The following is a 17,983-nucleotide window of genomic DNA, read 5'->3' on the forward strand; positions in this document are numbered from 1 at the left end:
TTAGGACTGGTAGGGTGCGTGGAACCTGTGCCCAGCTGTTATGGCACCACCAGCTTCAGTGAACTGCCCACTGCCGATGAAGGCATAGGATGCATTGTCGCCAAAGTGATGAAGCTCTGTTCATCCGTGGCCCTGCTACAGAGCGCCAGCTGCGCATCTGAGTGGCCGGCCGGCTTGTTGCTGGTCCAAACCCGGAATCTGCATCTCTTTTGTAGGGATACCTTTCCTCAGATTTGTCGACCTCCAGTGGCTTAACCTTCCTGCGTCTCGGACAGCAGCTTCATTTCCTGGGCACGCATGTCCATCTGACCCCATATCACCTGGTTTATTGCCGACACCTTAAGTAACTCGCAGTTCCCCGGGGTCTCATGTTTCTTTGCGGTCTCATCCATCGTGAGCTCCTGTAGCTGATGGGAGACTAAATAATTTATCGTGGAGGCCACCTCATCTCCCAGTGGCTCTCCTGACTCTGACGGGACAGCGAATCGTACTGCCAGGGATGGGACATCTGGCAGCTGCCGTTCTTCGCCTGGATTGAACTCACCGTCAGTGTCGGGGTCAGAACTCAGCTGACCCATGGCACGCGCCTCATCAATGAGGGTGCTATCGAGCAGCCCTTTACTAGGTGCTGCGGGCTCGGCCTCTTCTCCAGCCTACCGCCGACACCACTCCCGCTCCTGGAGTGTGCCCTGGGGAAATAACCTCTGCAAGAGGAGCTCCATTTGTGATAACCGTTGAAAAAACAGTATCCAGCCCCGGAGAGGAATTCTCCGCTCCTGACTCTGGCTAGTCAGTGGGCCTAACAGACTTGCTGGTGGCCTTACGCCCGACTGGCGCTAGCTCTGTGCTTTGCAGCACCCAAGTCTGCACTCGCCCCGCTCCCGACCGGCGACTGTGCAGGGGTATGAGGCAGCCGTTCACAGACCACACTCCCGCGGCTGTCTACCGATTTTCTTGCAGCTTGCCTCTTTCCCTTGGTCGTCTTGTCCATGGCGTTGTCCTGGAAGAAATACACAGCACAGCACCACAGCAAAACAACCCGAACTTCAGCTAAGTTTGTGGCAATTACCTGGAGATTTAAATCCTCACAGCCTCCGTGCGCCAATGCGGTTGGTGCACTCACTCACTATGCTGCCCTGTCCCAGGTGCTGCTGATGCGGCCTGAACCCTTGGGCAGCGTTCACACACTAAGCAGACCTGTTCGCGAAATTCCCGACTCTACCCGGTCGGAACCGGGGTCTCCCCACAGCCCATAGCCATTCGCTCACCGGACTTCGCGAAATCCTGCCTGATACTTCTGTGAAGAGAAGTTCCTGCACGAACATCAAACCTGGTAAGTAATAAAAATCTTACCTACAGGTTTCACTTTACCATCGCCAGGGAGCGAAGCTCTGCACGTCCGGTGTCTTGCCATGCGAACAACGTAATGACGTGCATGCGCACTGGCGGGTCTTCTTCACGGAATCACTCACGTGACTCCGAAGTAAAATGGGCGTTAATGTTAAAACCATGACTGTGAATCACACGCATTCCTATCAACTGTGCAACTGTGCTGTCCAATTGTGTGATTTTGTTTTAATGCAGTGAAATTATTCTGCTTTGCTGTATTTAATATCTACCAAAATGCAACAAATTTCTCCAGCTGTTTTTTAGTTGATCCACATAAAATTCATGCTCTTACACGAATAAAATAAACGTTGACATTAATTAGAACCCCAATAATGGTGATAATTTGTACAGCTGTTGAGTGGTTCCATAGTTCATGTTCATGAAATTAGTTGGTCCTCAACATTCTGCTACAGAATAAGGAGTAAGCCATTTAGAACGGAGACGAGGAACACTTTTTCTCACAGAGAGTGGTGAGTCTGTGGATTTCTCTGCCTCAGAGGGTGGTGGTGGCAGGTTCTCTGGATGCTTTCAAGAGAGAGCTAGATAGGGCTTAAAAATAGCGGAGTCAGGGGAAGGCACTGATTGGGGTTGATCAGCCATGATCACATTGAATGGCGGTGCTGGCTCGAAGGGCCGAATGGCCTACTTCTGCACTTATTGTCTATATTGTCTACAGGGTAAACGAAGGTGCGAATGCAAAGAAGGATTCCGAGGAGATGGTATCCAGTGTCTGTTTAACGTCAAGCCTCCCATCGACCGCTGCCTTGAAATGGATGATCAATGTCATCTCAATGCCTTCTGTGAAGACCTTCACTTCCAAGGTGAGGATTCATTTGGAAGACACAAGGAACTGCAGATTTTTGTCAACAAAAAAAGGCACAAAGTGCTGGAGTAACTCAGCAGGTCAGGCAGCATTTCTGGAAAACATGGACAGGTGACGTTTCAGTTCGGGTCTCTTCTTCAAATTCAGTCACGTATCTATGTTCTCATGAGTTACTCCAGCACTGTGTGTATTTTTTTGAGAATTTATTCTATTACTTTACATTCAGTTTTTAGTTGGCTCAGATGAGGAACGTCAAAACACAATCTCCCACGATATTTACATTTAATGGCATAAATAATGGCAAAACGTTTAATGGCTGCTAGTTTAGCCAGAAGCTGATATTGTCATGTTTCAACAATTCCTTGTAAATCTACTTATTTATTTAACTATGATTTATTTATTTATCTATGTTTATTTATCTCTCGTTCTCTATTTGTCTGTGTCTATTTATCTATCTATGTATCCATCAATCTATTCATTTATTTATTTTTACAATGGTTGTGGATATCATTTTCAAAAACTTTAACCCCACGCCATCTTCCGGAAGTGGCGGCGCTATTAACAGCTGCGGCTCGCCTGCAGTCCGTCTGTCTTTACTTTTGTTGTTGGTTTTTTTTGTCTTGTTTTGGCTAAGTTTTCGTTTATTAGGTTGTGTTATGATGGGGGGGGGGGGGTGAAACATGTTTTTTTGTCTCTCCCTTCGGGGGAATGCGACTTTTTCTTGTCGTATCCCCCTTCTCTGCCTCCGTCTGCGCTGAGGCCTAATGGCGGAGCTGGCGGTCTCCAACCTGCGACTGACCTCGAGGCTCCGGAGGCAGAGCCAGCCAGGACTTACCAACGTGAGGCTGGCCGTCTTCGGGGCCGAGGCAGCGGTGGCCCGACTCGCTGATGCGGCGTTCCAGCTTTCGGCAGCGGCCCGGAGCTGAGACTGCGGGACTCGGAGCTGTGGCTGCGGGACTCGGAGCTGTGGCTGCGGGACTTGGGCTGATGCAGCGGGACTTGGAGCTGATGCAGCGGGACTCGGAGCTGGGGCAGCGGGACTCGGAGCTGATGCAGCGGGACTCGGAGCTGAGGCTGTGGCGGGCCGACTCGGAGCGGAGACAGCGTTCCGGCTTTCGGCAGCGGCGACATCACCACGGAGGTCCGCTGGACTGGAGAGCGGCATCTTCAGCCTGGATCGATCGCCTCAGCGCAGAGGGAGAACAAGGAGGGAAGAGACAGAGACTAAGACTTTGCCTCCATCACAGTGAGGAGGTGCTTGGTGAACTCACTGGTGGATGTTAATTTGTGTTTATTGTAAAGGAATCAAATTCAAATCAAATCTAGAAAGAGGCACAGTAGCGCAGCGGTAGAGTTGCTGCCTTACAGCGCCAGAGACCCGGGTTTGATCCTGTCTATAGGACATTTGTAGGTTCTCCCTGTGGGTTTTCTCTGGGTGCTCCGGTTTCCTCCCACATTCCAAAGGGGTGCGGGTTTGTAGGTAAATTGGCTTCTGTAAATTCTCTAGTGTGCCGGATAAAACTAGTGTACACGTGATCGCTGGTCAGCACGGATTCGGAGGACCGAACAGCCTGTTATCACACCATCTCTGAACTAAACTAAAGAGGTACGAGGGCGATAGGCACTTGTAGTCAGTAAACCAGGATCCTGGCTTGCAAATTTATTGCCTTTCCTTCATTAGTGGGTTAAATGCTAACTTAATAATGGTGAGAGTAACTTCACTCCTAGAAGAGATTGAAGAATGATTGAATGGCAGAGTGGACTTGATGAGCTGAATGCTCTAATTCGGATCCTGTCATTTATGAACCCAATCATTTTCTGTGCTTGTATTATGTTAACATAGACATAGAAACATAGAAAATAGGTGCAGGAGTAGGCCATTCGGCCCTTCGAGCCTGCACCGCCATTCAATATGATCATGGCTGATCATCCAACTCAGTGTCCTGTACCTGCCTTCTCTCCATACCGCCTGATCCCTTTAGCCACAAGGGTCACATCTAACTCCCTCTTAAATATAGCCAATGAACTGGCCTCAACTACCTTCTGCAGGAGAGAATTCCAGAGATTCACCACTCTCTGTGTGAAAAAAGTTTTCCTCATCTCGGTCCTAAAAGATTTCCTCCTTATCCTTAAACTGTGACCCCTTGTTCTGGACATCCCCAACATCGGGAACAATCTTCCTGCATCTAGCCTGTCCAACCCCTTAAGAATTTTGTACGTTTCTATAAGATTCCCCCTCAATCTTCTAAATTCTAGTGAGTACAAACCGAGTCTATCCAGTCTTTCTTCATATGAAAGTCCTGACATCACAGGAATCAGTCTGGTGAACCTTCTCTGTACTCCCTCTATGGCAAGAATGTCTTTCCTCAGATTAGGAGACCAAAACTGTACGCAATACTCCAGGTATGGTCTCACCAAGACCCTGTACGACTGCAGTAGAACCTCCCTGCTCCTATATTCAAATCCTTTTGCTATGAATGCTAACATACCATTCGCCTTCTTCACTGCCTGCTGCACCTGCATGCCTGCTTTTAATGACTGGTGTACCATGACACCCAGGTCTCGTTGCATCTCCCCTTTTCCTAATCGGCCACCATTCAGATAATAATCTACTTTCCTGTTTTTGCCACCAAAGTGGATAACCTCACATTTATCCACATTATACTGCATCTGCCATGCATTTGCCCACTCACCCAGCCTATCCAAGTCACCTTGCAGCCTCCTAGCATCCTCCTCACAGCTAACACTGCCCCCCAGCTTCGTGTCATCCGCAAACTTGGAGATGTTGCATTCAATTCCCTCGTCCAAATCATTAATATATATCGTTAACTTTTATGTTGGACAGGATCTGTACCACATCCCTCTTGTGATTTTCTTGCAAATGGTTCATAATTCAAAATTAAAAATCCCAGCATGGCCGTTTTGCGAATTAATCAGCAGCTCCTGTCATTCATTTTTTTCAGATAAAACAGCTGGAGTCTTCCATTTGCAGTCACCCGATGGGAAGTACAAGTTCACCTATGACGATGCAGTTGATGCCTGCAATGCAGAGGGTGCAACACTGGCAAGTTTTGACCAACTTGCAACTGCGCAACAGGTAATTGGCTACAAACAAGTTATTTAACATGATTTAGCAGAGATCAAGTGTAAATGTAGATTACCTTAAATTATTTTTCATCAGTGGGTTTGTTTCTCAGTTAATGTGTTTGATCAGATCTGGGTGTTGACCTCCAGTGGGATCTCAGTTGGCCGTCGGCCAGGAAATGACCTAGAAATAGAGTGACAGTTTCCTGTCTGCCTTGGCGTATAACCCTGACTCCACTCTCTTGGTGCTACTGACAGTTCCCCAAACCATCTTCAGTATCATTCTTCTTTTATCCTTTTTTAAAGATTTTTTATCTCCCCTTGCTTGTCCCCTCATAAAGATGGTGGCTGACCAGCTGTTTCTATGGGAGGTGGAGGGACAATAACTCTTCAAGTCCTTCCCATGTCACCTTCCTTTATGTATGAAATCAGCATTGAAATGTAGCTTATACATAGAAACATAGACATAGAAATTAGGTGCAGGAGTAGGCCATTCGGCCCTTCGAGCCTGCACCGCCATTCAATATGATCATGGCTGATCATCCAACTCAGTATCCCGTACCTGCCTTCTCTCCATACCCTCTGATCCCCTTAGCCACAAGGGCCACATCTAACTCCCTCTTAAATATAGCCAATGAACTGGCCTCGACTACCCTCTGTGGCAGAGAGTTCCAGAGATTCACCACTCTCTGTGTGAAAAAAGTTCTTCTCATCTCGGTTTTAAAGGATTTCCCCCTTATCCTTAAGCTGTGACCCCTTGTCCTGGACTTCCCCAACATCGGGAGCAATCTTCCTGCATCTAGCCTGTCCAACCCCTTAAGAATTTTATAAGTTTCTATAAGATCCCCATCTGTAGGTATTCACTGCGATGAGTATGGGATGTGTGGCTGTGAAGCCTTTGTGTGATTCAGTTCAGTCAATGTCACCAAGTGGATATAGAAACATAGAAACATCGAAAATAGGAGCAGGGATAGACAGTTTGGACTTTGAGCACAATCTGCTATTCAACGCAATTATTGCTAGTCTTCTATCACAATACCATATTTGTACTCTCTCTCCACGCCTATCGATGTCTGTTATATCTAAAAACTTGCCCAATTCCTTCTGAAAAATGCTCAGTGACTCTCCCTCCACCGTCATCTGAGTGAAAAAACATTCTCACTCCTAAATGGCTTAATCCTTTACAATCCCACCATTCGCTACACTTCTCATCCTTACCCCTTTCCACTATCCATATAGACCTCTCTCTCGCTCTCTCTCTCTCTCCCTCTTCTATGACTTGACTTCTTGCCTATGACTTCTTGGTTCACTCACCTGTTCCCATCTCCAGCCACTTTCACCTGTGTACCCTACACCACCTCCCTACCTCCATTCAGGGATACCAAGAGCCGTTCCAGGTGAGGCGAAGGTTTACTTGTCAGCCAGAGCATGCTGTTGCTCCTGGTTACTAGCAACAGTTTTAATTCCCCTTCCCATTTCCATACCGACCTTTTTATTCTCGGATTCACATCCCTCCTTACTCCAGATCTTTCCCTTTCCCTTCCACATCCCCTTCCACCCACTACCCCTCCCTCTGGTTCTATGTGTTACTCCCTATCTTCCTTATCAGATTCTACATCTGTACCTTTTTGGCTTTGTCGCTTCACCTCCAGTCTTCAATGTTCAACGTGAAAGAACCATTGCAGTCAACTGCCATCAAACCAGATCTTCAAATAACTATTAGATGACAGAATATTGTGTCCCTCCAACCAAACAGGAATACAGTAACTATTGATTCTTTCCTCAATTTATCCTGCAGTTTGGCTATCACCTGTGTGTATTCGGATGGATGGCTGAGATGAAGGCAGGGTATCCCATAACCCACATTAACCCTAGCTGTGGTTATGGCAACATTGGGGTCTTTGATTATGGCGTGAGGGCAAATGTGAGTGAGCAGTGGGATGCTTACTGCTTTAGGATGCAAGGTAGGCCTCACATTTACTGTATTGTCTGATGAGTTTGCTGTTCTTTAACAAAGTAGAAGATCTAATTTTTGATTTGAATATTTGATTTGTAAAATATTTATTCTCTGTCACTTCTATTACTTCCAAGACATTCAATGTATATGTAAGGAAGGCTTCGTTGGTGACGGCTATTTCTGCAATGGGAACCTAATGAACGTCATCTCGAGTCACTCCAATTTTTCCATCTTTTACACTGTAAGTATTGTTCTCCCACAGCCTTATTTGCAAGGCTTTCACGGTGGTCAGCTGTGCATATTCTTATCTGCCTTCTCTTGTCAGACATTGTTGGACTACGGCCAAGCGACTGAAAAGGGAAAGGAGTTGCTCGAGTTCCTGTCAGACGAGACAACAAATGAAATGTTATTCATTCCTTTAGACTCGAGCCTGGGAGAAAGTGAGGTAGGAAATGTGGCATTTTCCCAAATGTTTTCTTTATACTCAAAACCAATGTCATGGTTTTGAACTCCTCGTTGCAACAAGCCATTGTCATGATCAGAAGTGATATGGAATATTGTTCCGCAGCCGTAGCCAATTATGAATTGGATAATCTTAAATCTATCGGCTGCAACATGTATTCTTAAGAATGTAGAAATAGATTTTCTCGCGATGGATCTCCTCTGCATCCTTCCGTTTATTGCTCAAGATGATTCCCCTTCCTGATGGGATCTAGAACCAGTCACAATCTCAACAAGGGGTGAGATGTTTAGATGAGGAAAGAAGCCCAAAGGATGAATCTCTACCCCTGCAATGCTGTGGAAGGTATGTTGGTGAATCTGAGGAGATAGATTTATAAACCCCATTGAATGGCAATTACATCTTTGTTATAGAACCCTTGCACAAATTACCAATCCAAAAACTGAAATGAGGTTGCAAACAATTAGGAACATTCGCTGATTTTCTTTCAATCCTGAACTTTAGTGATACAGCGAGGAAACAGAACCTTCGGCCCACCGTGTCCGCGCCGACCAGCGATGACCGCATACACTAACACTATCCTACGCACTAGGAACAATATACAAATTTACCAAAGCCAATTAACCGACATACCAGGGAGGAAACCGGAGCGCCCGATGAAAAACCTACGTGGTCACAGGGAGACGTACAAATTCCATAGAGACAGCACCTGTAGTCAGGGTCGAACTCGGGTCTCTAGCGCTATTAGGCAGAAACTCTACCGCTGTAGCACCATGCCATCGTAAAGAGATCCTTTATGCTCAAACAGGCAAATAGCGCCCTTATTTTAATTTAATTATTTTAAATTCAAGCACGGCATTGTGATGTTAAGTCGGGTAGTATATGTGGAGATGGGCATTGACCAACACCCTTCTGTACCAGTCTGGTCATAGTAGCTCATTGTGATTGCTGAATGTTTCATGCACGATTCACCTTTACTGATTTCTTATTGTGTCCAGGCCTTATCGTGGAGTGATCTTGAAAACCATGTCACCAGGAACAGTACCTTCCTTTTCTACGATGAGTTGAGTAACAATACACTTGTTCCATCCAGATTAGGATATGATCTTCACATTGGAGTATCACCTGTAAATAACATTGCCCTTAAGGTAAGTTACTCTATGGAGATGGTCTGTTAAAATGCAAACTGTTGTAAACATAAACAAACTTCGCTAAACCTAGTTCGAGGAGAAATACATTCATAAATAACACTGTTTTCTAATTATAAATGTTCTGAGAATCTTTGTAACTATGTGGAGCATAGATGCTTTTTAATCAAAGCAACTACACAATATCTCTGTCCACATCTTGTGGCTTATTGTGCAGCAAATAAGTAGAATTCTGCAGTAACAGCAGGTCAGGAAAGAGAAACATATAACATTTCAATTTGAAGACCCTTCATCGGAACTGGAGAAGGGACTGATGGGCATTGGGTGTTTCTAGAGAGCATATGCTGCTTAATATCAGCATCATCTTGCTCCTTTGTAAGAAATGGTCACCCTTATTTCTCTATAAACAGCTAAATTAAAAGTAGCATGCAGTTGTTATTGACCCTCCTATATAAAAAAAGTGTTTTTCATCAGGAAAATATTTCCAAATCAAATCAAGTGAGGTGCAGTGTTGATGGGGGAGTTGTGCTTATATCTCTCACATGCACATGCAAACATAACCATGTTCAAAGTCAATTAAGTGGTTTAATTGTCTGATGAAGTGGAGTGGTTGCACAGCTGGGCTAAAGAGCATAATTATTTCAATCCAGATATTAAACCGGAAGTGAGAGTGAACGCTGGCACGACCAAAGATCTTATAGCAGCTCCGCTATAGGATCTTTGGGCGCGACTAGCTCCAGCTGCTCTCTCTCCGAATTATGTATTATTGCTGTATTTGTATGTTTGTGGTTTGCTTGTTTTGACTGTAAGGTGTCCTTGAGTGTTCTGAAAGGCGCCCATAAATAAAATGCATTATTATTATTATTATCTAGTTTCTTAAGGATAAATACAGCAATTTAAAACAAAATTTATATAACCATTTTTTTAAAATGACAAAGTCAAAACTTTATTTTTTTTTTAAACTTTCAACAAATCCCTCTAAATGTAGACCGGGGCAGAAGTGTATAGCACAATTTAGATGTTTCATAGTTTAAATTGGATTCAGAGTCTTACCCAAACTAACTTGATTTTTATGATGTTTTATGATGTATATGTACATACATTACAAACCCACTGACTCACATGGCTATCTGGACTACACGTCTTCCCACCGTGCCCCCTGTAAAGACTCCATCCCCTACTCCCAATTCCTCCGCCTACGCCGCATCTGTTCCCAGGATGAGACGTTCCACACCAGGGCATCGGAAATGTCCTCGTTCTTCAGGGAACGGGGATTCCCCTCCGCCACCATAGATGAGGCTCGCACCAGGGTCTCATCCATACCCCGCAACACTGCTCTCTCTCCCCATCCCCGCACTCGCAACAAGGGCAGAGTCCCTCTGGTCCTCACCTTTCACCCCACCAGCCGGCAAATACAACACATGATCCTCCGCCATTTCCGCCACCTCCAACGTGACCCCACCACTCGCCACATCTTCCCATCTCCCCCTATGTCTGCCTTCCGCAAAGACCGCTCCCTCCGCAACTCCCTTGTCAATTCTTCCCTTCCCTCCTGTACCACCCCTCCCCGGGCACTTGCCGTTGCAACCGCAAGAAATGCAACACCTGTCCCTTCACCTCCCCCCTCAACTCCATTCAAGGACCCAAGCAGTCGTTCCAGGTGCGACAAAGGTTCACCTGTATCTCCTCCAACCTCATCTACTGCATCCGCTGCTCTAGATGTCAGCTGATTTACATCGAGGAGACTAAGCGGAGGTTGGGCGATCGTTTTGCCGAACACCTCCGCTCAGTCCGCAATAACCTACCTGAACTCCCGGTGGCTCAGCACTTCAACTCCCCCTCCCATTCCCAATCCGACCTCTCTGTCCTGGGTCTCCTCCATTGCCAGAGTGAGCAACACCGGAAATTGGAGGAACAGCACCTCATATTCCGCCTGGGTTGCTTGCGTCCGGATGGCATGAACGTTGAATTCTCCCAATTTTGCTAGCCCTTGCTGTCTCCTCCCCTTCCTTAACCCTCGAGCTGTCTCCTCCCATCCCCCCGCCCTCGGGCTCCTCCTCCTCCCTTTTTCTTTCCTTCTCCCCCCCCCCACCCCCCATCAGTCTGAAGAAGGGTTTCGGCCCGAAACGTCGCCTATTTCCTTCGCTCCATAGATGCTGCTGCACCCGCTGAGTTTCTCCAGCATTCTTGTGTAACTTTGATTTTTATGATGATAGGATTCAAAGTTGGTGAATGGCATTCTTATTTTGAAATGGGATATCATTGCCACCAATGGAATTATCCACGCCATAACAGGACCTCTAACAGTTCCAAGTCCGGTAAGTGTATCACGGCAATTACAGCGGGAAATGTGACTCTGGTACTTAAAGGAGGTGAAAGGTATCTGCATTAAACCCAACTAGTCTAATTGCATTCAGATTCTTTCTGGGTGATAGGCATCAGGTCATAAGATTCTCGCTCACAGTTGATGTCAGATCCAAATGCTTCTCTGGTTTTGGGGAAGGTTATCCTGCTTTCGCTGATGATTTGATGCTTTTGGTCAATTGGTTGAAAGATACAGCCTGGAAACAGGCTCTATGGCCCACCGAGACCATGCCAAACATCAAGCACTCACTCATTCACCCCAGTTCTTTTTAAAAAGACACAAAATGCTGGAGTAACTCAGCAGGTTAAACAACATCTCTGTGGAGCAGATAGGTGACATTTCAGGTCGGGACCCTTCTTCAGATCAGACCTGAAGCGTCACCTATCCATGTTCGCCAGAGATGCTGCCTGACCCACAGAGTTACTCCAACACTTTGTGTCCCTTTTTACTAAACCAGCACCTGTAGATCCTTGTTTCTAGTTCTATGCTGCCCCACTTTCTCATCCGCTCCCGACATACTTGAGAAAATTCACATTGGCCAATTAACCAACAAACCCTCAAATCCGTGAGAAGTGAGAGAACCAGAGCGCTGGAGGAAGCCCACATGGTTGTAAGGAGGGCGTGCAAATTCCACACAGGCAGCATCCGAGGTCAGGATTGAACCTATGTCTCTGGCACTGTCACACAAACGGCCTATTTATTAAACATACTTTGTATTCAGATGCTAAATGTAAGACCCATCTTCCTGTACATTGTAGTGAAAGTATCAACAATGGCGGAGAGTTCAACGTCCATGCAAACTCGAGTATCTTGTTCATATGTGAACTGGTCTGCACAAGTTTAAGAGACCTTGTTTATGGAATGTAGTTGCTGTAGATTGAAGAAGTTTCCATTGAACCTATGTCTCGGGGCGGTCGAACCATCCTCAGTTGGGAGGATCGAAGCTCCCTCGATTGGGGCAGTCGAAACTCCTGCGGTTGGAGCTCCCGTAGTCGGTGCCTAACCAAGGGACCGTGAGCTCCACAATGTTAAGTCCGCAGGCTCCCGCGGTTGAAGCTACCGACGTCGATCCCCAGCAAAGGGACCGCCAGCTCCACGATGTTAGGAGCATCGCAGTGCGGACTGATATACGATGCAGAAAAGTCGCATCTCTGTAGAGGAAAGACATTTCAGTATTATCCAGTAATAATTGCATAAATGCAGGGATCATTGTTAAATCATAGGAAAAGGGGAGATGCAACGAGACCTGGGTGTCATGGTACACCAGTCACTGAAAGTAGGCATGCAGGTGCAGCAGGCAGTGAAGAAAGCAAACGGTATGTTAGCATTCATAGCAAAAGGATTTGAGTATAGGAGCAGGGAGGTTCTACTGCAGTTGTACAGGGTCTTGGTGAGACCACGCCTGGAGTATTGCGTACAGTTTTGGTCTCCAAATCTGAGGAAAGACATTCTTGCCATAGAGAAGGTTCACCAGACTGATTCCTGGGATGTCAGGACTTTCATATGAAGAAAGACTGGATAGACTCGGCTTGTACTCGCTAGAATTTAGAAGATTGAGGGGGGATCTTATAGAAACGTACAAAATTCTTAAGGGGTTGGACAGGCTAGATGCAGGAAGATTGTTCCCGATGTTGGGGAAGTCCAGGACAAGGGGTCACAGTTTAAGGATAAAGGGGACATCTTTTAGGACCGAGATGAGAAAAACATTTTTCACACAGAGTGGTGAATCTCTGGAACTCTCTGCCACAGAAGGTAGTTGAGGCCAGTTCATTGGCTATATTTAAGAGGGAGTTAGATGTGGCCCTTGTGGCTAAATTGATCAGGGGGTATGGAGAGAAGGCAGGTACAGGATACAGAGTTGGATGATCAGCCATGATCATATTGAATGGCGGTGCAGGCTCGAAGGGCCGAATGGCCTACTCCTGCCACTATTTTCAATGTTTCTATGTTTAATCACTAATCCCACTTGTTTCATTAGCTTGCAGCATCTTCAAAATCGTCTCACATTGCCCTTGGCGCAGTGCTCGGTCTGCTCTGTTTGATTGGTGTTGTTGTCGCTGGCCTTATGGCTTGGTTTCGTCGCAGGAACGAGGGGTTCCGCTTTCAATACTTCAAGGTACGCTGCTTTCAGTTGGATGTTACGCTTTTCATTAGTCTCTAGTCGCTGAATAGGATCACAATTCTACTATGAAAGTTTAAAGATTTAAAAGTTACAAAATGGATTCAGCTGTATTAGGAATTAGAAGCAATAAAGAAATGCCTCCACCTTTCTCCTATTACACTAGCAAGGCTAACAATGATGTTTTCGCCATTCTTCCATAACACTAGCGAGATAACAGCACAACCTCATGAATGTTTCCTTTTAAGATATAAACATCAGAAGAATGTTCAGACAACGGTTCTTTCCCTCTGCTCTACTGATTGCAATGTACAAACAATAGATCAACAAGGTCAAAAAACCAAATGCTTGATCTGCAGAAAAATAGCTTCTGTAGCATAACCATATGTGGGCTAACCTTTCCTTTCTCAGAATAACCTGTCAATCTTAACAAGCAAGAGGCTGTACAATGCTCCCTGTAAGATAAAGTATTGCTGATTATTGGGGTATAAATATATCTGATTGAACATTACCTCTGTGTGTGGGGATAGAGTGAACCTATAGTGTGTATATTACATACCGTAACATGCCACAGCCGCCTGGCGAAATGAGGATTTTATCACGTGATTACTAATTTTATTGCATTTTTGTCTGTTTGAAGTGAAATGAACCTTAACACTACCACAGGTCCACCACTGTTTTTTCCTGCACTGTTGGCTCCAGAACCTTGCTGTATTATCCGTTTTGCCAGACCAATAGAGGTAACGGCCTTGGACAAAGTCAGCTATGTGGACAGTTTTGCCACCTCCGGCCGGGCTGGAATTCCTGAGTCCTGACCGCAGCCGGCAATTTCGACCTGCCGATCAGCCGCGGAAGTCGGTAATGGGAATGGTGCTGTCGGCTCCGGAGTTCCAGAGCCCCGGCCACAGCCACCAATGTCGAGCTGCCGAACGGGCGCGGATGTCAGGAAGGGGTGGATATCGGCCGCCTCATCCTGCCTGGGTGCCACATTTCCGGGGTGGGATTTAAATTGCAGTCATTTTGTCCGGATTAAAGAAGCTGGCGGACCACAAGTTGCCAGAAAATCGGTGGTGAACCTGTAACATAACAGTCTGCATGGATGTTTTGTAAATCTGGGATCCGTATCATTCCTTGATAAGCAATAACAGTTTCAGCAAAACCCGACTATCTGGCTTGGGGTCACAACATTTCAAGCATTTCCCATGAAAGTCATTTAGTTGAATCCTGTTTAAAGGTGATTCAGCATGAGATTATAGCCAGAAAAAAATCTATACTATTATGACCTGTTGAGTTGCAGTGTTGTAAACAACTTTGCAGCCTCTATTAGTAGATTCCAGGACCTTGTCTTTGCTGATACAGTGTACAAATGTTTAGGCTTGTCTAAGAGCGAGTGTCAACACTCCTAGTTGGACACAGGGTAGTGACACAAGTAGTTTACTTTGGAGTCTGAAACATACTAATGGATTTTTGAATTGCCGGATACCTTCATGAACAAGAGGTTGGGACATTTGGAGTCCCCTCAATGACAGGCTGCATTAAGAAAAAACCTTTTAGCTTTAATTTGTTTCCATTATTAGCTACAGGGAGATGTTGGACAAACTTGGATTGTTTTCTCAGGGACACCTGAGCTTGCGGGAGAGATCGGATAGAATTATATAAAATTATGAGAGGCATAGATAGAGTAAACAGTCAGTGCATAGGTTTAAAGTGAGAGAAGCAAAGTTTAAAGGAGATATGCGGGTTGTTTTTTTTAAGCCACATAGAGTGTGTGCCTGGAATGTGCTGCTGGAGGGGGTGGGTAAGAGGTAGATACAATAGTGGCATTTAATAGACTTCTGAATATGCATATGCAGGAAATGAAGGTACAGGCACATAGGAGTTGGTCTTGGCATCATGTTTGGCACAGACATTGTGTGCTGAAGGGTCCAATTCATGCTGTACTGTTCTATGTTCTACACTAGTCCGATGATGACGATAATGTGGGCCTTAAACCAGAGGGCAATCCTGCTTTGGTCTCAGTACCAAACCCACTGTATGGCGCATATGGGTCAGCTTCAGATAATACGGCTGAGCCTTTTGAGGTAAGGAATGTTTACAAGACATTAATCTAAAAAATCCTAACCCATGAAATTCTCATCCAGATAGCTTTCCCGATGAGTATTAGATCAAGGAGCTCTGCAAGGGTCTGATAGCAAGGAGGTTATAAACAGGGCCGTGTTTCAAGGTGGTAGACATTACAGGAGTATCATTTATAAATCCTTAACTTACAGGAGCAGAATAAGGCCATTCAGCCCATCAAGTCCACTCTGCCATACAATCAAGGCTGATCTATCTTTCTCTCTCAATCCCATTCTCCTGCCTTTTCCCCATAACACCCATATTAATCAAGAATCTATCAATCTCCACCTTAAAAATATCCATTGACTTGGCCTCCACTGCGGCAATGAATTCCACAGATTCACCACCCTGTGATTAAAGAAATTCCTCCTCATCTCCTTTCTGAAGGTACATCCTTTTATTCTCAGGCTATGGCCTCTGGTCCTTGACTCTCCCACTAGTGCCTCTAATCAGGCATGTTCATTTACTCCTGCTGTAAGTAACAAATTCATTATTTGGTTATATCAATACATATGACAATTAAATACCCTTGAGATTCACTCGGAGTCTCCTTACAATCACCAATTAAATCAGATCCTGAATAGAGTACACATTTGTGCTTCTTATATTTGCAATTTGTTACTTTAGCACTGAAGCTCTCGACAAGTCACAGCAAAGAAACAAGTGGCATTACATGCACGAGTACAACTAATATGGTGCGGAAATAGAACTGAACTCTTCATGCCATAATTATCCTATTTGCTTTTTTAAAGAAGTATTTTATTTAAATGCAGGACGATGATGAATATGAATCATATTCATATACGCAGAAGATTCTACACGACTGAAGTTGGACCTCACTGCTTTTTACTCTCAGCTCAATAAATGCGGCGGCTTGCAAGGATGCTACAGGTGGGGAAACCATAAGCTCCAAATAAATGGAACGCTTTGAGGAGGAGCTTGGGAGCTGTCCAGGGGCAGTTGAACAAAATGAACAAAGAAAATCGTTGATCCAGGTGTGCGAACCCTTTGACAGACACACCAAGCCCTGTGCATGGCAGACCCACCACACTCCATGGGTTTATGCAGTAGTCAGGAGACTCTAGAAAGATTGAAAATTTATTTTTACATTTTGTACTAATGGTTAAAAGTAACACTGTTTACATGTTCCGACGTGCCAAAAGGACATTGCCATCTTCACTACTTGTTTGTTTCACGTTGTTAAAAGTAATCACGAGACGATTGGATTTTCATTTCCTTTTGACATTTTAAAAGTGCGTTGAAGACGACATTAACAGCAAACAATAGTGGAATTGCTCAGCCGGTCTGGCACAAAATAAAGTCTAAAGCTACAACGGAATCAAGTAGAGATCCTTTCAAACCCTCAGGTGGAGGGGGGATATTTACCAAAATACATCTCTCTATTTCTGCTTGCCAAACTTAGTGCAAACTTTGTAATTCAAGGTTTTGTTTCAGATCTATAACTGCAGTGTGCCTTTATCCTACTAATAAATGCCTAATGTAAATTCCTGTTCTTCAGCCTACTTTTGAATCCTGTACTTCAAAAGTTGGAATGCATGTTTAAATGGAGTTGGACAGGCTACAGGGTGAGAGAATCATTTGTATTGAGCTAGGAGCAAGCAGCTCATTCTTGCTCCTTGATGTGCACTAGATGGGAAAAGGCTGTTGACGTCAGGTTTTACTGGGCTCTATCACCACCACTTCACCTCTCCAAAACACACACACACACACACAACACACACACACACACAACAGGGGTCTTTTTGTATATCATGTTTATACTGGATCAAGCGAAATGGAAATAAATGAATTTTTATTAATATTTAACTGCCTGCATGAATATTTTATTTGTCAGGCCTGAACAGGGATGATTAATAAGGGTTGTTGCCTAGCGCCTGAGCCCCAAGTTGGAGCTGGGGTCAGTTTAGTTATTTTTCGATGAAACTTCAGATATGATGAATGGGTAATAAATGCAATTTTGATCACTATAGTGAAGTCCTGCACTAATTAGAATGGGCCACTGGGTGGCAGTATTTCAAGAGAGGACGACAACTTGAATGTTACAATGAATTATACAAATTCGATGACCCAAGAGATGGCAAATGCTGGAATCTTGAGCAAAATACAAAGTGCTGGAGGTCACAAGTTGTAGGAGCAGAATTAGGCCATTTGGCCCATCAAGTCTACTCTGGCGTTCTTTTTTAAAATTTTAATTTTGTTAGAAGCAACTGTACAAAAAAAATGATCGACATAGCAGTTATACAATTTTCATACAGCTTCAGTTTTAACATTTTATAAACTATTAACTAGATAGGAAAGAAGAGTAAAAAAGCAAGGGAAAAAAAACAGAACTAGAAAAGGTGAAAAAGAAGCAGAGATATATCCAACTACCCTATCATACGTCCGCTCACCCAGCCCTACCATCGGTTTTGAGTTTGTGTTCAACCATTATGTTGTTGAAGAAATTCAATAAAGGGAGACCATATTTTTGAAAATTGATCTGGTTTGTCAGTCAAGATG

The 17,983-nt window shown here is 44.8% G+C and overlaps 1 protein-coding gene across 2 annotated transcripts in view; it reads left to right on the plus strand.

Annotated features, from left to right (window-relative positions):
• The window catches only part of stab1 (stabilin 1), a 245,543-nt gene extending 228,253 nt beyond the window's left edge, over positions 1-17,290 (plus strand). The window contains exons 60-69 of one of the 2 annotated variants that reach the window (XM_033037289.1): positions 2,066-2,210; positions 5,176-5,309; positions 7,095-7,260; positions 7,388-7,494; positions 7,579-7,698; positions 8,712-8,861; positions 11,078-11,179; positions 13,205-13,342; positions 15,307-15,435; positions 16,237-17,290. In XM_033037289.1, the coding sequence (XP_032893180.1) occupies positions 2,066-2,210; positions 5,176-5,309; positions 7,095-7,260; positions 7,388-7,494; positions 7,579-7,698; positions 8,712-8,861; positions 11,078-11,179; positions 13,205-13,342; positions 15,307-15,435; positions 16,237-16,290 (1,245 nt within the window). In that variant the 3' untranslated portion in view covers positions 16,291-17,290. The remainder of the gene's footprint in view (positions 1-2,065; positions 2,211-5,175; positions 5,310-7,094; positions 7,261-7,387; positions 7,495-7,578; positions 7,699-8,711; positions 8,862-11,077; positions 11,180-13,204; positions 13,343-15,306; positions 15,436-16,236) is intronic. The other variant, XM_033037290.1, reaches the window with a different exon arrangement.
• The last annotated feature ends 693 nt before the right edge of the window (positions 17,291-17,983 follow it).

Source organism: Amblyraja radiata, chromosome 18, assembly GCF_010909765.2.
Source record: "Amblyraja radiata isolate CabotCenter1 chromosome 18, sAmbRad1.1.pri, whole genome shotgun sequence".
Classification (NCBI taxonomy): Eukaryota; Metazoa; Chordata; class Chondrichthyes; order Rajiformes; family Rajidae; genus Amblyraja; species Amblyraja radiata.